The sequence below is a fragment of the Phaenicophaeus curvirostris genome, chromosome 23 (genome assembly GCF_032191515.1).
Source record: "Phaenicophaeus curvirostris isolate KB17595 chromosome 23, BPBGC_Pcur_1.0, whole genome shotgun sequence".
NCBI classification, from domain to species: Eukaryota; Metazoa; Chordata; class Aves; order Cuculiformes; family Cuculidae; genus Phaenicophaeus; species Phaenicophaeus curvirostris.
In genome coordinates this window covers 7,359,503-7,378,300 of record NC_091414.1, presented here as the reverse complement: position 1 = coordinate 7,378,300, position 18,798 = coordinate 7,359,503, and the positions used below count along the sequence as shown (strand labels likewise).

The 18,798-nt window shown below is 56.8% G+C and overlaps 1 protein-coding gene across 1 annotated transcript in view; it reads left to right on the top strand.

The window, feature by feature from the left end:
* Nucleotides 1-14,618, top strand: part of FOXO6 (forkhead box O6) — a 43,877-nt gene extending 29,259 nt beyond the window's left edge. Inside the window, exon 2 of the mRNA XM_069875251.1 lies at nucleotides 10,554-14,618. Within this exon, the coding sequence (XP_069731352.1) occupies nucleotides 10,554-11,966 (1,413 nt within the window). The 3' untranslated portion in view covers nucleotides 11,967-14,618. The remainder of the gene's footprint in view (nucleotides 1-10,553) is intronic.
* Nucleotides 14,619-18,798: the final 4,180 nt, after the last annotated feature.

Here is an 18,798-nt window from a genome sequence, read left to right as displayed (position 1 = left end):
GGAGAAGAGGAGTCTGAGGGGAGACCTCATTGCTGTCTACAAACTATCTGAAAGGAGGTTGTGGTGAGGTGGGTGTTGGTATCTTCTCCCAAGTGACAGGCAATAGAGTGAGAGGGAATGGCCTCAAGTTGCACCAGGGCAGGTTCAGGTTGGAAATCAGGAAAAACTTCTTCACCCAAAGGGTTCTCAGGTCCTGGCAGAGGCTGCCCAGGGAGGTGGTGGAGTCCCCATCCCTTGGAGGTGTTTAAAATCTGAGTAAATGAAGTTCTCAGGGATCTGTTTTAGTAGTGGACAAGTGCGGTTGGACTTGATGTCAAATGTCTTTTCCAGCCAAATGGTTCTATGATTCTGTGATTCTATGATTCTGGCCCCTCCTGTCTTGATCCAGCTTGGGAACACCCAAAGCTGGAGGAGAAGGTGTCACAAAATCATAGAATCATCAATTTGGAAAAGACTTCTTGGATTATCTAGTCCAAACATACCTATCTGCCACTAAACCATGTCCCTGAACACCTCATCCACCTGTCTTTTAAACACCTCTAGGAAAGGTGACTCAACCACCTCCCTGGGCAGGCAGTTCCAGTGCCCAATGACCCTTTCTGTGAAAAATTTCTTTCTGATATCTAGTCTGAACCTCCCCTGGCGGAGCTTGAGGCCATTCCCTCTCGTCCTGTCCCCTGTCACTTGGGAGAAGAGCCCGGCTCCCTCCTCTCCACAACCTCCTTTCAGGTAGTTGGAGAGAGCAATGAGGTCTCCCCTCAGCCTCCTCTTCTCCAGGCTAAACAGCCCCAGCTCTCTCAGCCGCTCCTTCACCAGCTTTGTTGCTCTTCTCTGCACTCGCTCCAGAGCCTCAACATCCTTCTTGTGGTGAGGGGCCCAGAACAGAACACAGGATTCAGGATGTGGTCTCACCAGTGAGAGTGATCAGTGTCATGCAGAGCCCCAGCAAAGTCACAATGAGTTTGGGGCTGTGCTGGCCCCATCAGGAGAAGCCAAAGGCTTTGGGCAAGGGAAAAGCAAACCACAGCAAGGAGTGTTTTTGAGCAAGCTGTGGGAGCTGAATTTACCATCTTGGGGTCCTTCCAGCTGTGGGATCACTCAATGCCAGTCCTGATGTCCCCATCCATCCATCCATCCATCCCTCCATCCATCCATCCATCCATCCATCCATCCATCCCCTTCACTCTGGGCTGGGGTGACCATCCCCTGAGCCACCTCACCAGGATCCAGCAGTCGAGCTGGTGTGAGCCCCACTGGCCATAGTGGGAAGCAGAGGAGATGCTGGTGTTTTGTCCACTCTGTAGAGTGGGGAAAGGCTGTCCCACCGGGATGGGCACTGTGGGTGCCCCCTGGGGCTCTCAGCGAGGTTCCTCTGGATGGGGATGGGGCAGGACCCACCAGGGAAGGGAGGATGCTCGTGGTTTTGAAGGGGACTGGCTAAAATAAACCATCTGCCATGGCAACGGCAACACTCCCATTGTAGAACTTGGCAGCAACCAGCTGTTTGGCAGCAGAGGTAACCAGCGTGGGGAGAGGTATGCTCGGCCGTGCCCTGCTTTGATGTCACTGCTGGGATGGTTCCTGGGCAGAAGGACTCTCCTAATGTGGCTGATCCGCTTTCCACCAGCTCCATCCTGGCTGGGAGGTGTGCTGGGGGTCTCACTCTTCTGTGCAGAAAGGGATGAGCCAAGAATCCTCCCATGGCTTGGGGTCCACCGGGTGCTCTGGCACGTCCCTGCGCTGAGCCAGGGTGTGAGGAGTGGGGATGCATCAGTGGGTGTTCCTGGCTGAGGGCTGCAGGCTGGGCAGGGGGAGCTGCTGGGGGGGCACGGGGAGTGGTGTGTGGTTTGATTTGCATCAGTCACTTCACTGGTGGGTTTGGGAATCACTTGCAGAGCTTGTGGCCAGCATGAGGAGGCACCAAGCCAAGTGCAAAACACAAACTCACCTGCCAAATCCAGAGGGGCAGCAAGGAGGAAGCATGGTGTCAGGGTTCCCGGAGGGCTGTGCTGGAGTTGGATCCTCTGTCAGCCACGAGATGCATGGTAGAAGTGGCAAGGATGGGCACGGGGCCGAGCAGGGGTGGGCTTCACCTGGGGACCCACCCAGCCACCACAGCATCCATCGTTGTCCTGGAACCTGGAGCTCAGGCAGCCGCAGCTGGGCTTGGGATGGGGCTGGTGAGTCCTGGTGGTAGGTTGGGGTCAAAGTGGTGGTTTCCTCCTTCAGGAGAGGTTGGGGCAACCCACTCTCCAAGCCCAGGGAATGGCAGAGGGACTGGACATTAGGAAAATCACGTCACCAAAAGGGTTATCAAGCACTGGCAGAGGCTGCCCAGGGAGGTGGTTGACTCCCCATCCCTGGAGGGATTTAAAAGATGGGTGGATGAGGTGCTCAGGGATGGTTTAGTAGTGGACAGGTATGCTTGGGCTTGACGATCTCAAAGATCTTTTCCAACCAAGCAGTTCTGTGATTCTATGATCTGGCACAGCCTGGCTCCACAGCGCACGTTTCCCAGCTCCACTCCGAGCATGAGGATTCCCTGGATCCGTCCTTTGCCCCACGGCACCATGGACCTGTGGGGCAGGACAAGGCTGGACCCCTTGCCAGGCTCTGCCCGTGCTCTGTCCTGGGGGTGGCATGCAGAGGGGCTGTGGGGGGCTCTGCAGCGAGAGGGGCTGCACCATAGGGTCTCCCATAAACCCCAGATGCTATGGGGTAATTAGTGTCTCCTAATGAGCTGCTGGCTGGGCTTGGAGCTGGCTAGGATGCGTGAGGAGGCGGGAGATGCTCTGGCCCCACCATGCTGAGCAGCCTTCGGGCTCCTTGCGTGTCAGCCACCTGCGACGGGAGGGGGGCTCGGCGTGGACACGGCCTGTCACGCCTCTAATGGGCATTTGGTTCAATTAGCAGCGCGTCAGAGCGGCTCTGCTCAGGCGAGGCGCTGACCCGAATACGCTCGCCTCCGCTCGGCAGCCGCCGGCGAGACCCCCACAGCGGCGAGGCGGGTACCCTCCTTCTGCCCCCGCCGTGCCCTTCCCGGGGGCAGCGTGTGGGCTCCTGCCCCGCTGCAGCCGTGATGCCCGGGGCAGGATGTGCTGGGGTGGGGAACAGCCCCACGTCCCCAAGGGGGAGATGCCACATAGGAGCCACATGGCTGTGGGGGCTCAAGAACAGTGTAAGGGGTTCAGGGCTGTGGGGGATGATGGGGAGATGGATCTGGGGTACTGTGGGGCACTGCAGAGAAGTGATGAGGCAGCACAGTGGGTTTGCTGTGATGCTGTAGGGATACGGCTGTGGGATGTTGTGGGGCACAGCGTGGGATGCTATGGGGCACTGCGGAGATGTGATGAGGCAGCATGGTGGGTTTGCTGTGATGCTGCAGAGATGCAGCTGTGGGCCACAGCGTGGCTGGCTATGGGGCACCAAAGAGAGGTGGTGAAGCAGCACAGTGGGTTTGCTGTGATGCTGTAGGGGTACGGCTGTGGGGCACAGCGTGGGGTGCTGTGGGGCAGGGCAGAGGCTGCAGTTCTGGAGGAGAGGATATCCCATGCCCATGGCAGCTGCTCAAAACCGAGCCCTTCGATGGGAGCTGCTCCTTCCCTGCATGCTGCGTGTGCTGCCCCAGCCCTGGGGACATGGGGACATCCCCGGGGCTGCTCACAGCAGAGAATCTGTTGGGGATTCACTGCCCTCCTGAACCCGGCGTGCTGCTGCTGCCAGGCTGTGTCCCATCCTAGGGGAGCTGGAGGAACCTTGTGAGGTGTTCAGCTGGATTTACAGCCACCCGTCTGCCTTCTCCTTGGTTTTCTCCTTCGTGTTGCTTCCTCCACCCACCTGTGCAAGAGGGGCTGCAGTAGAGCAAGGAGCAGCTGAGGGGCCATTTATCCTGGAGAAAAGGAGAGGGGAGACCTCATCACTGTCTACAACTGCCTGAAAGGAGGTTATGGTGAAGTGGGTGTTGGTCTCTCCTCCCAAGTGACAGGTGATGGGATGACAAGGAATGACCTCAAGTTGCACCAGGGCAGGTTCAGATTGGACATCAGGAAGAATTCCTTAATGGAATGGGTTCTCAGGCCCTGGCAGAAGCTGCCCAGGGAGATGGTGGAGTCCGCATCCCTGAAGAGATTTAAAATCTGGGTAGATGAGGTGCTCAGGGATGGTTTAGCATGGGCAGGTACGGTTGGACTCGATGAATTCAAAGGACTTTTCCAACCTAGTGATTTTATGTATCTGTGATGTGCCTGCAGCCACCAGAGGTGATGGAGGTCTCATCCTGCTCCCTGCCTCACACATGGTGTGGGGGTCCGGCTGCCATCAGCAGGAGGAGTCTGTCCTAGTAGTGAGCATCTGGGGTGCCTGCATTCCTCTGGCACGCAGGGTGAGCTGCTGCCCTGCGCCAGCTGCTGTCTGCTCGCCAGGCTGGGATGAGCTGAGCAGGGGCACCGGCTGAGGAGGGCAGCCTGGAGGGGACAGACCCACACTGGTGTGGTGACACTGATGGCAGGGAGTAGGGGTAGAACAGATCCAAGGGCTAGATCACCTCCTGTACGAGGACAGGCTGAGAGAGTTGGAGTTGTTCCGCCTGGAGAAAAGACAGCTCTGGGAAGAATTTAGAACATCTTCCAGTGCTGAAAGGGGCTCCAGGAAAGATAGAGAGGGGCTTTTGATCAGAGAGTGCAGGGATGGGGCTGGAATGAATGGTTTTCATCTGAAAGAGGGTAGATTGAGATGAGATCTTAGGAAGAAATGTTTTCCTGCGAGGGTGGGGAGGTCTTGGCCCAGGCTGCTCAGAGCAGGGGTGGCTGCCCCATCCCCAAAGGTGTTCAAGGCCAGGCTGGATGGGGCTTGGAGCAACTGGATCCAGTGGGAGATGTCCCTGCCCATGGCAGGTGTGGGACTGGATGGGCTTTAAGATCCCTTCCAACCCAAACCATTTCATGATTCTATGATTCGAGGGCTCAGTGTCCCCCAGGGATGATGCCAAGAGGCCACAGTGATGTCCGTCCTGCTCTTTGTTGCTGGTGCTGTGGGGTTTTGGGTGAATATGGGTTGTCACCAGTGGTTGTCCCATACCACTGCTACCCTGGACAACATCTCCTAGGATGAGGCACTGTTGGAGCTGTCACCAACCTCTGACCCCTGGAATATTTTCTCCACTGCTGGCAATTTTTATGTGCGAGCAGTAAATAAGCATCAATTAACCCCTGGAGCCATCCTGGTGCTGCTGAAGAGCAGGCGGCAGGGTGCTCATTAGCGGCCCAGTTGCTGCTTCCTCCCGTTAACCAGCATGTGGATCTCTGCTGGGTGACAGAGTCATTAGCTGGATGGACCAGCAGCCCAGACAGACGGACAGATCCCAGCCACAGGGCTGGGGCTTGGCAGGAGTGCACAGGGTCCTTGTGAGCAAGAGCTGGATGTGATGCTGTTGGGGGACAGTAAGGAGGGGTGGCAGCCCAGGGACAGGGATGGGGATAGCAGACAGGTGCAGGGGATGTGTCAGGGGTAGGGACAGGACAAAAGGGCTCCCTTATTTGTTCTCCTTTGCTTTGCTTGGACCAGGGATTGTGCAATCCTACTCTCATGAAATCAATAAGGTTGGAAAGGACCCCCAACACCATCCAGTCCAACTGTCAGCCCAACCCCGTCATGGCTACTAAACCATGTCCCAAAGTGCCACATAGAATCATAGAATGGTTTGAGTTGGAAGGGACCTCAAAGCCCATCCAGTTCCAACCCTAACATCCAGATGGTTTGAAATCCTCCAGGTATGGACACGCCACCACTGCCCTTGGCAGCCTCTTCCAATGGTCAATTCAATGCTCTCACTGGAATTGTAGTTGTTTCCTCCACTCCATGCTCTCTTCGGGGCACACAGGAGGATGTCCAGCCCCCTATGCACCCTGAGACCCATGAGCACCCCAAGGCTGGAGGAGTGACCTCTAGGATGTGCTGACTGCAGGGATCACAAAGTGCTTGGGATCCTGTGATGGGCACCTTTGTGCCTGGCGTCGATGCGTGTCTCGGGGGTCCCCCAGCACCCACCGCCCACCAGCTGCACCAGACACTGTCTGTGGTCAAAAGGACACAGAGACGCTCCCAGCAGCATCATCTCTGCCAGATACCAATTGATAGTCAAGTCACTCATCCAAACAATGGGGTCCAGCTAATCCTTTTACAATGGGACTAATTGCTAATCAGACCGATTTCACACTGCCTGTTCCCCTGACAATGAGGCTCCTTGAAGAAGGGGGTGAGAAGGCTCCGTGGGTGCCCATGGCTCCCGCCAGCCCCTCCATCCCTGTGCCAGGCCTGCAGCAGAGCCCAGCTGGGCCGGCACCCGGCAGACGGGCACCGGGATGGCACTGGGGTCTTCCAGGTTGGCAAAGCCTCCAGCTTTGGGGGCCAGGGACTGGCACGGGCTCCAGTCTCATCACAGAATTATGGAAAGATTTGGGTTGGAAGGGACCTCAAAGCCTATCCAGTTCCAACCCCCCTGCCATGGGCAGGGACACCTCCCAGTGGATCAGGAGCTCCAAGCCCTATCCAACCTGGCCTTGAACACCTCCAGGGATGGGGCAGCCACTTCTCTGGGCATCCTGGGCCAGGGCCTCCCCACCTTCATCGCAAAGAGTTTCTGCCTAATGTCTAATCTACCTTGTAAACCAGAGCTGAGCAGAGCTTGGGTCCATATGCACCACGTGGGCAATCCTGATGGCACCTCCAGCGCTCACCTCCACTGCCCAGAGCATCCCCTGCCCCTCTGCAGAGCCACGAGGGTGATGGCTGGTGCCAGAAATGTGGGTGTCACCCACTGGCATGGTCTGGATTTGTGCTGGGGAGTGATGCTTCTCACTACAAGAAAGACATTGAGGTGCTGGAGCGCATCCAGAGAAGGGGAATGGAACTGGGGAAGGGGCTGAAGAAGTAGTCTTGTGAGAGACACCTGAGGGATCTGAGGGTGTTTAGCCTGGAGAAGGGGAGGTCAATGTCTACATCGATGTCTACCTCATCGCTGTCTACAACTGCCTGAAAGGAGGTTGTGGTGAGGTGGGTGTTGGTCTCTTCTCCCAAGTGGCAGGTGATGGAGTGAGAGGGAATGGCCTCACGTTGCACCAGGGCAGGTTCAGATTGGACATTAGGAAAACTTTCTTCACGAAAAGACTTCTCAGGCAGTGGCAGAGGTGGTGGAGTCCCCATCCCTGGAGGGGTTTAAAAGACAGGTAGATAAAGTGCTTAGGGATGTGGTTCAGTAGTGGACAGGTATGGTTGGGCTTGATGATCTCAAAGGTCTTTTCCAACCTAGTGATTCCATGGTTCCATGATTTGGGTGCTGTGGAGCTGTGGTGCTGTGTGGGGTCAGGATGCTGGGAGGGTCTCTGGTTTGGTGGGGAGCCTGAGCTGTTGGAGTGTGTGGACAGGGCAGGGGGGATGTGGGGACAGATGGGGAGAGGGAGGGAGACACAGCAAGGATGCAGGGCATGGCCAGCCCTGCAGAGGTGCAGGCTGATGTGTGAAGTGATGCAGGACTTGGGGGAACAGGGCAGGGTGATGTCAGGAGCATCAGTAGGCCCCATATTTCGGGGTGTGTGATCATGTGCCGCGCCCTGCCAGCCCAGGGCTGGGTGCTGTGGGACACCAGGTGCTCGTGGGGCTGCTGGGGCGGTGGCACGAGCAGCAGGTCCCTGCCTGTGTGGTGTTAATAAGCTCCTGTCCCGCCCCTGGGCAGCCCCCTGCACCCTGAGCCATGGCCAGGCGAGCGCATCGGGGTGCTAATGAGGAGAGAGCTGGGCTCGCTGCTCCTTGCATTTAATTGCTGCTGTCTTTTGGCTCTTAATGAAGCTCTGCTGCAGGAGAGGCAGCAGCCTCCCCTTCCCTGCTCTCCCTCGGGCAGCCTGACCCCACCAGCCTCCACCAGCCTGGTCCCCTGCCCGAACCAGCCTCTGGGTCAGTGGGTGGTGCTGGGTGCCCTGGGAGGGAGGCAGTAGCAGAGGAGGATGTTTTGTGGCATGTCATCCCCATCCAACTGTGGCATTCTAAAAACCCAGCCTTTCTCTCTGTGCTTTGCACAGCATCTCAGTCCAGCCATGGAGAGATTCTTGCAGCATCTCCTGCCTCCTGGGACCTGGGGGTTGCCAGCTGAGAAGGAGAGGGATTATTTAGGGTCCCCCTCATCCTATGAAGCACCCAGCAGCAGCTGAGCATCACCCCAACGAGCCCTCCCCGTGCATCCACAGCCTGTTGGGTGATGTCTATGGGTGCAGGGTGGCACCATGGAGCTGAGCTGGTGGCTCTGGCTTTGACAGCCACACGCTCTGTCCCCTGCCATGTGACTCAGTGGCATGGGGGGGAGTTTGGGTCACCCCGTGGCTCAAGGGAAAGGTTTGGGTGGTCAGAGAGAGCTGTTCCTGCCAGGCAGGCTGGCCCAGTGCTCGGCTTGCTGTGGCTGAAGGTGATGAGCAGCCACTGTCAGGGGAGGCAGCGCATGTCCCAGCCTGATCCATGCCAGTTGTAGCTTGTCCCCTCTCCACCTGTGCATGCGGCCGTGCAGGAAGGGGTTAACAGCTAGCCCATACCTGCAGTTGCATTTTAAAGATGTGAAATTAAAGCCCGTAATTTATTCTCCCCACACACGAAGGAGCAATTAGTTCTAAACACGGCTTAATCAGTCAGCGCGAGATTGATTTCTGTAGACTTGGATTTGGTGGCTGCTGGCGAGGAGCCAGCCTGGGAGCAATCTCCAAATAAATGAAGTGCAGAGAAGTAAAGCCATTACATAATATGATGGATGAGGCTGGAGCTCACTCGCCTCTTCATTAGTATTCCACTGTACGCCGGCACAGCACCAAACTTTCTCCCCAGCACCTTGGTTTCTTCCCTCTCCTTATCCCACTGTCCCCTTCAGCAGGACCAGGAGGATCCACCTGCCTCCCTCTGGCAGCCCCTGCCGAACCTTGGGAGCAAGGGTGTCCCCACTGTGGTTTGGTGCCTCTTTGGGATGCTCTTCCCTAGGCTCTTTGTCTTGCCTTTCTTCTTTAGACCCAGGGTAAACTGAGGCACAGGGAGATGAAGTGGTGTGAGCTGCAGAGGATCAGCAGTAAGAAGGCGGATGTCGTCATCCCTTCTCCTCCTCTGAAGGCATCTCTGCAGGGTTTCCCCAGCCTGTCACCCCAGAGGGCAGTGGCAGCTTGAGATGTGTGTGTTGGGACTCCCTGCCTCCTCCTGCCTCTGTGAGAGCATCCCCTCTCCAGCCAGTGAGCTTCCAAGCCACAGCAGAAGGCAGGAGCCAAGAGAACTGGACCATTGCCATTAAGTGGGTTTAAATTGGAGGGGGGAAGATTTGGATTAGACATTAGGAAGAAACTCTTCACGATGATGTTGGTGAGGCCCTGGCCCAGGCTGCCCAGGGCAGGGGTGGCTGCCCCGTCCCTGGAGATGTTCAAGGCCAGGTTGGATGGGGCTTGGAGCCCCTGATCCAGTGGGAGGTGTCCCTGCCCATGGCAGGGGGTTGGGACGGAATGGGCTTTGAGGTCCCCTCCAACACAAACCATTCCATGATTCTATGATTGCCCTCAGTAGGAAACCCCCTTGAGATGCTGGATGGGGGAGCCAGAAGTGTCTGGGAAGAAAGCATTCCCTTGTCTGAGCAACGGAGGTTGTAGTTGGATATGCAGCCCCTCCATGCTGGGGTGCCTGAGCCTCACAAGGTGGGGTTGGTGCTTCTGTCCCTGCATCAGAGCCAGCCTGCAGGCAGGCAGAGATCCAGACCCTCTCCAGTGGGGCCCCAGCCCTGCTCGGAGGAGGTGACAGGCATTTTGGGGACAAGATATCACTCTGCACGGTGCTGACAGGTTGCTTTGGGCTGGGGTGATGCCTACACTGCACCACTCACACTTTTCTCTTCCAGGTGTTAAGGGAGGAGGGGAGCATATCATAAAATGATGCTGGGCAGGGAAAGTGGTTTGGAGCCAGGTGCATAGGGTTGGTGCCCAGCTATGTGTGGGCAAGGGAGGTCCCTCTGTCCATGGAGCTGGTGGGGTGCCTAGCAGTGGGGAGAGTGGGATGAGATCCCTGCAGAGATGTGTGTAGGCAAAGCTGTGCTGCGGTGGTTGAGACTGGGAGGGATGAAGAAGACCAAGACCTATGCCTGGTCCTGATTCTGCCCCTGCTTTTGTTGCCTCACCTTGTCCTTTATCAGCTTCTGCCAGGGAAGAAGTGTCCCCTGAAACTAAGCCCTGCGTGGTGCAGGGCTGATGTGGGTCCCTGGGGCACAGGCTAATGAGTCCCTGCTGTGACAGTAATTGCGCTAACGACAGGTAGCTGATAGATGCAGCAGAAGGCCATGACCCTTGGGCTCCTGGAGCCAAAATGCCCTGCAGTGCTGTGGGAGAGACCCACCAGCTGAGCCTTCTGAGCCCCAACCCCTCTAGCTGTGCCCCAGGTGATGGAGTCCAGGTCCCCTGTGATGCCCTGTACCCACCCAGTCGCGCTGTCATCCTTCTCCTGCCTGTGGTGGCTGCTGACCATCCCTTCTGTCTTTGCTGTCTCCTCAGAACTCCATCCGGCACAACCTCTCGCTGCACACCCGCTTCATCCGCGTGCAGAACGAGGGCACCGGCAAGAGCTCCTGGTGGATGCTGAACCCCGAGGGGGGCAAGACGGGGAAGACGCCCCGCCGGCGAGCAGTCTCGATGGACAACAACAGCAAATTCCTGCGGATCAAGGGCAAGGCCAGCAAGAAGAAGCAGCTGCAGGTGACGCAGGAGCGTGGGGAGGACAGCCCTTCCTCCCAGCAAGCCAAGTGGTCAGAGAGCCCCGCATCCCACACCAGCGACGAATACGACGCCTGGGCGGACTTCAGGACACGGGCCAACTCCACGACCAGCACGCTGAGCGGACGCCTGTCTCCCATCATGTCCAACCATGAGCCGGACGAGCTAGAGGAGGATGACGGAACCCCCTCCTCTCCGCTGATGTACCCCAGCCCCTCCAGCACCATGTCTCCTTCCCTCAACGCTCGCTGCTCCGTGGAGCTGCCCCGGCTGACCGACCTGACGGGCACCATCAGCCTGAACGAGAGCCTCGGGGAGAGCATGCTGGAGGACCTGCAGGACAGCTACACCATGAGCCCTTCGCAGCAGCTCCCCCCGGCCGCCCTGCGGCAGCGGAGCTCCAGTTTCACGTTCAACTCCAAGTGCTCCAGCATGGGGGCTTCCACCAACACCTACTGCGGGACTATCTACAGCCAGCCGGCCATGAGCCTCATGCGTCGCCTGCCCATGCAGACCATCCAGGAGAACAAGCAAGCCACCTTCTCACCCGTCAGCTCCTACAGGAACGCCTCGCTGCAGGACCTGCTCTCCTCCATCTCCTACGCGCACAAGGAGAGCATGGTCCCCGGGGACCTGCCCCTGCCCCAGGCCAGCCCCATGGTGCCGGCCCGTGGCCACAGACACAACCCGCTGCTCTGCGGGAACGGGGAGCAGGGTTTATCCTCCTACGCGTCCCACTCAGGCTCTCTCATGAAGAGCAACGCTTTGTACCACCCGTCACCAGCCGGTCACCACCCTGCGGTCAACACCAGTGCCTTAGCTAATCCTGTCAGCCTTATGAGCTTGCCCAGTGACACGTGCAGCATGACAGCCATGCCGCACCACGGGCACCTGCATTCCTACGCTAATAACCAAGGGGCACACATGAGCTTGCTGGATTCGCTGCAGGGCCCCTACCCGGGGGCCGTCCACCCCCCCGTGTTGGGCCAAGACAGGTTCCCAGCAGACCTGGACCTGGACATGTTCAACGGGAGCTTGGAGTGCGACGTGGAGTCCATCATCCTGAATGACTTTATGGACAGTGACGAGATGGACTTCAACTTCGACTCTGCTCTCCCACCGCAGAACGGGCTCAACATGCCCGCGCTGCCCGGGGGTCCGCAGCCCACGAACCAGAGCTGGGTGCCCGGGTGACGCCCACCCCAGGGGAACATTGAAGCCACGAGGGGAACATTGAGACTAACTTTTTTTTTTTTTCCTTTCTCTTCTGCCTTTGTTTGTTAAGATGGGCCAGAGCCATCGGTCTGAGCTTGAGGTCAAACATGAAACACAAACCGTAGGGTCAACTACTGTGACGGGGTAGGGCCCTCAGCCCCCAGGTGTGCCCGATCTGCTGGGTCCTCCCAGCAGCATCCTCTGGTGGGAGAGGGAGCCGGAGCCAGGCGGGTTCGGGGGATAGTGGGAAGGGAAAGCCTTTCCAGACAGTCCCAGTGCCCTGCTGTGACGGTGCTGGTTTGATTTGTCCTTGGGCTGGGTGACAGAGTGGTGACGGCTGGTGGTGTGGGAATCCCCTGCTGGGCATCCCTTACTGGAAAGGGACCCTTTGCTCTGAGACACCTCAGGAAATGAGTCCTCTGAGTAGAAGTATCAGGAATGGAGACCGTGCCCAGGGCAAGGGCAGACTTGGTCCCCCTAAATCCTGGTGGAGGTTGGAGCTCTGCCAATCCCACATGCCCAAGCCATCTCCATTGCAGGTCTCTTTGCGTGAGTCCAGGTGGGTTTTCTTACCAAGTGGGGTTGGTGATGGAGAGATGCAACGTGCAGCCCTGGGGACAGCATCTCAGCAGCCCACGTGCCCACAGGTGCCTGGGAGTGCCACAGTCACTCTACCTGGAGCGGGTGTGCACATGCATCTGCATGAGAAGTCCTGCTGCCTGGGTCCCCCGTGCTGGAGGCTCCTGGGGACCTCACAGGGTTGGGGAGGGAGCTGTATTTATTTGATTTCATGCACTCTTTTGCCATTAAGGTTTTGCATCAGAAGGAAGTTTAAGTCGAGCTTAGGGAGAGGAGGAGAGAGGCTGTGGGCGATGCTGAGGACTGTGCCCATCGCACATCTCATCTTGGCCTGTCCACAGTGTTGGGTGTTGGATAATGGGGGGTGTCCTCAAGCAGGGGATGTGCGTGTGAAGAGGGGAGGGATGCGGTGGTCAGGGATGACACACGCTGCTTCCCCGGCGTGCAGAGCTCAGGGAGGTGCTGCCCTGTTCACAGCTGGGGCCGTGGAGCTCCTGGGGGGCTGCAAGTGGTTTCAGGAGTGACTTCAGGAGCAGCCAGCATGCATGACCTAGAGGATCGCTGCCTGTCCCCAAGATGACAGGACAGCTGGTCTGGAGGGGTGGCAGTAAGAGGACTCAGCCTGGTGCACTCACCTGCCACGGGCTTGAGTTCTGTGGGGATGGGGATCACGATTCACGTGTGGTCCCAGCATGTGTTGGGAGCTACAGCTGCCCTGGACCCTCTGCCGTCCTGCACAGCTCGGACAAGGGCAGGGGTAAGCCAGGGACCCTCTGCCACCCTGCACAGCTCCCTGCTGCGGGATTTTGGAGTGGGGCAGCCAGGCGGACTGATGGGCAGCTGGTCCAGAGGAGATCGCAGGGCTGGGAGGAGACTGTGGGAGCTGCTGCTCTGTGCTGCTCTGCACAGCACATCTTCCTTCTGCGCACCACTGACTATCTCTAAGTCCCCTACCCCTGGGTTGCAGCAAGGGTCAGTCCACTCAAGCAGCCCCTTTTCCCAGCCCAGATCTTCCCTTCTTGCTTCAGCACCACCTCCTCCAGCACCGTACAGGCACTGGGTCCCGTGGAGCCACAGGGGACGCGTGGTGCTTGGAGCCAGGGCAGGATGGGGCCCCAGGGTGGGCACCTCCTGCTCCTCTCCTGACCCGTGTGTCCGCGGTGAAGCGTGACAGAGGAGCCCCTTATGCTACCTTTCACCTTTGCCCTGGCTAGAGTCTCTACAAGACATTCTCACAGGTTAATTAATTATGTTTACATTATTTGATCATGTACAGAATTTAATATATTCTATTATATATAATCTTTCTTGAATGCTTTTTTTTTTTAAAAAAAAAGATTATTCTTTGGTCAGGATCATTACTGCATTCATTTTATACCCCACCTCTCCTTACGGGTGTATTTAAATCATTGGAAACTGATTGCAAATGGTTATTTTATTTAATACCCAGCACCCCAGCTCTGCACAGGGGCTGCGAGCGAGGAGAGACAGGGAGAGCAGCCACGGGAGAAAGGGGAGCTCAACGCCCCAAGCACGGAGAAAGGGAAGGGACGGTGGCTCTTCCAGGCATCCAGACACGCATCCAGCAGCACGCCAGGCAGGGATATCTGCAGATGGGGTGCTCAGGCACAGGGAACCCCTCAAAAACCCTCTTTGGTGTCGCAGATCTGGGCAGACCATTGTCACGGAGGGGAAGCCGCACCAGCACTAAGGGCAAAGCCTCCTCCTTGTCCCCCTCCCCGCCCTGCTCGCGTCCCCTGCCCCGCTGCGTGGTGCCCCCGGGCATCCCCCTCCACCCCGGGCATCACGTCCCATTGCGAAGCTGTCTTTGTGGTTCGTGACCGTGGGGTTGTCGTGTGTGCGGTGGAGTCGTGTTGGTAAGCGTCATGTGTACAGTCGTCGTGCGGTGCGAGGGACGGCAGGCAGCGGCAGGCGGGCACCGAGACGCCCCAAAGTGGCTGGGACCCCGGGAAAACGGGGGGTGGCTGGAGGGGGAGGCGAGACGGGCTGGCCCCGCCGTGACGGAGGGGAGATGAGGGATCGGGGGGTGCTGGGTGGGGCAGTGGTGGTGACACGGGGGTGTCAGGGCTGATCTCCTCCCAAAGCTCCCACCACTGTGAGCACAGAGAAGGGGAAACCAGGGCTTTCTTCACCTGTGTTTGTGTTCAAGGTTCTGGGTTCTCTTTTGGGAAACAGACACCCCAGCTCACCTCAGACCCACCTTGCTCGGCTTCAGCCTCCCCACTCCATCCCCCCCCACTCCCTCCTGCTCCCCTCAACCCTACAGGGACAGCCCTTGGGGAGAAGGATTGTCCTCTGCTCCCAGCCCTGCTCCCACCCAGCCCTGCCCGGAGCGAGGAGACGGCGTTGAGGGGGCCCCACCGGTTTCCTTTGTCGGGCGGTTTGCGGTCCATCCTTTCCCTCGTATTTATAACTGTACAGACTGGGGGGGAGGGTCTCTGACAGGCGTCATCTCTCACCACGCATCTATCGTAGGCAATGGTAACTTTCTTGATCGTGCTATTAGAGTTTGTGTATGTGGCAATGTAAAGAACTGTGTATAGTGCATTGTACAGCATATTTTCATGAATAAAATCGTTTTAAATATTACAAGGCGGGGCTGCTGCCTTTCAATGCTTGTGTGAGCCTGAGTTCATAGAATCATGGAATGGTTTGCGTTGGAAGGGACCTCAAAGCTCATCCAGTTCCAACTCCTTGCCATGAGCAGAGAAACCTCCTGAACTGGGACACCTCCTGAACTGGGACCAGTTCAGCCACCTTCACTCGCTGGTGTTGCAGGTGAAGTATCTTTCTGCTCTTCTGAGTCTGGCGTTGTCTCCATGTCACTGCCATGTAGTGAAATGCAGGCATAGGGAGCCCTGGCAAGGAGGCTCGAGGTACCCAGTTCTTGATCACTGGTGGTCTTTTCAGAGAATCATAGAATGTCCTGAGCTGGAAGAGACCCACAAGGACCATTGAGTCCAACTCCTGTCCCTGCCCAGGACACCCCAACATTCTCACTGTGGGGCTGAGGGCGTTGGCCAAATGCTGCTGGAATATTGTCAGGCTGTGACTGCTTCCCTGGGAGCTGTTCCAGGGCTCCACCACCCTTGGGGGAAGAACCTTCTCCTAATGTCCAACCTAACCCTCCCCTGGCACAGGTTCCTGCCATGCCCTCCATTCCAGAGAGAAGAGCTCAGTGCCTGCTCCTCTTCCCCTTGTGAGGAAGCCACAGAGCACAATGAGGTCTCCCCTCAGTCTCCTCTTTTCTGGGATTAACAGACCCGGGGACTTCAGCTGCTCCACTTTTGGCTTCCTCTCTTACCCTGCGGCACGTAGAACTGCACCCAGTGCTCAAGGTGAGGTTGTACCAGTGGAAAGCAGAGCAGGACCATCCCCTTTTGATAACTTGGAGAAGTTGTTAGTGAAGCAGGGTGATCATGTCTTGGAGGGGCTCGCAAAGGCCTGGCACATCCCTGTAAGGTGGTCCCTACAGTCAGACCTCAACAAAATGATGAAAGGAGAAGGAAGAGTTCAACTGCTAAAGATTTCCCTATCAGAAAACTCAATTAGTGCAGAATCTAATTGCTGTGGCTCAGCGGAAGATGGGTTTCAGCACCTGACCCAGCAGTGAACCTGACTGGGTGCAGGAGGGCACCATCCTGTCAAGGGGCACAGGGGAACCTGGCATGGTGCTGTGCGCCCTGTGCTGGGAGCTGCCACAGGGCCAACAAGTTCACATTTTGGGGCTGAAGAAGGGATGCTTTCAGGCTGGAGGGAGCAGAGAGGTCCCTCTTTGGTGGCTGAGCTCCTGGGGAGCAGGAGGGTGGCTGGGATGGGATGTGCCAGTTGAGTTCTAGCCAGGAAAGAGGTGGGAACAGCCTCAACATGCCATGGCAAGCTCCAAAGCCCACCAGGAAGTCACCTCAGCCATCCCATGGGGCTCAAAGGGGCAGAGGAGCACAACCAAGATGTTATCTGGAGGAGGACACCAGGATCCTGGTTCTTCTTGTGAGTTTCCATGAGGATTTGTACTTGACATGAAGCCATACACACCTTGCTGCAAGGAAACTTGCAACGCAACACAGAATCTCTGCTGGCAGCAATGTCAGAGGTTAATGGGCTGGCAAAGCCTTAGAGGTCACAGCGAGCCAGCAGATGAGGGGTCGGCTCCACACTAGGATTAGCTCAGCATTTTGTAGGAGCATATAATCATAGAATCATCAGGTTGGAAGAGACCCATTGGATCATCAAGTCCAACCAGCATGAGGCAGAACCGAGGCTGGTGCAATCAGGGCCGGAGTAGAAGATACCAGGGAGGGGTTTTGGACTTGAATACCATTGCATGAGCTACCACTGCAAGGCAGAGGAGGATACAGCGGCTGCAATGGGGTCTGGAGGAGCAGGGACCACCTTAGCACACAGCACAGAGGTGGGTGGATCATACAGGTTTCCTAGATTGTGGAGCCAGGAGGCAAAGGGGGCCACAGAGCGTCTCACTCCTCTGTGTTGTCTGTACCATTCAGGCTTCTGCCTCATTGGAGTGAAGCCAGGAAGGACTTTTACCAAAAGAAGGCTCTTCATGCTCCAGCTGTTTCCTCCAGGATCCCTCCCCAGATTTTACACCATCCAGCACAAGACATGGTGGAACAACTCTGGAGCATAACACAGAGAAAACGTAGCTTTTATTCTCATTGCCCGTTTCCACTGGTGTTCCTTGTCCTTTCCGCAGCAGCTGGGTGCAAAGTGCTCTACAAATCTCTTCCCCAGTGTCACCCCCAGACCCACAGGTGTCTTCCTAGCAGGACCTCCCTCCTCATAGTGGACACTGCTGGGACACAGATACCGTAGAATCCTCGAATGATTTGGGTCAGAAGGGATCTCTACAGAACATTCAGTCCAACCCTCTTGCACTGAGCAGAGACATCTTCAACTCGATCAGGTTGCTCTGAGCCACATCCAACCTGACCTTGAGCATCCCAGCAGATCCTCCCCATCGCTGGTGGCATCTGCCAGGAGAAGACTCCCCTGCAGAGCCCTGCCACAGCACTTTGTGGCTGCTGCTGTGCAGCCAAGCCCATGACATCTCCAGCCCCAAACCGCCCCACAGAGGGGGTTGAATTTTCCTAGTTTTGTAAGAAAACATCACATGGCACCAGGTGACCGGTTGCTGTTCTACGTGTCCTCAGCAAACCCCTCTCTCTCGCTGGGTAATCCTGGATTTAAAGAGAAAAAAAGAAACCCAAAACAACAGCAAGAAAGACGTCAAGGCAGTTTGACAGGATCTATTTTCCATAAATCCCTGTTGATTGGCATTAATTATATCACCCTTTCTGATTCTTTATTCATTTCATTCCATATCAGCCATTGCATTATTTTGCTTGGGATCAATGTCAGGCTGACAGACTTGTAATTACCCACGTCGTCCTGCTTCCACTTTTGAAATACGAGGCCAACCTTCACTTTTCTCCCAAGGCCCTGGCGATTCCCACGTGCTTTGCACCACAGAATCATTAAGGTTGAAAAAGACCTCTAAGCTAATCCCAACCATCAGCTCAATGCCACCGTGTCTGCTAAACCATGTCCCAAAGTGCTACTTCTACATGGTTTTTGAACCCCTCCAGGGATGGAGACTCCACCACGGAGTGCTGCCCAAGCCCTGTCCTCCAAAGGATGCCCAGAACATCCCAGAGAGGGCATCTTCTGAAGGAGCAGGAGATGTTTGGACCCTTGAGCATTCATGCAGAGCTGCGAGGAGGGATGCAGGAAGGCAAGTGGTGATGGGGAGGAGCAGGATAGGGAATTAAGCTGGATAGGGGCAGAGGGGGTTTAGTAGATTCCCTGTTGCTCTCCTCAGGAGAGAAACGTTCTGACATGGGGAGCTCTGGGATGTGGGGATCCAGAGGGACCAAGGCAGCCCAGCGAGGAGGTCCTGGTTAAATTAATCCCGATGTCTTGATTCTGCACCCAAAAAGGTTTTCACCGAGGCTGCCCTGGTTGCACTCAGTGAAGGGCAGGGGAAGCCAAGCACTCAGCACCTTCACACCCAGCTGCAAGGCACCGCTGCCCTGACCCATCCCAGATGCACAGAGGAGGAAAGAGAGCTTGGGAGCCAAGGAGGGCTGAGACTAGCAAAGCATCACCAGGTATCTCCATGCTGGTGGGACGTGGAACAAGGGCAGCCCCATGGGGAGCCAGGCTGGAACATGCTGCTGCTGAGCAGAAGGCACGG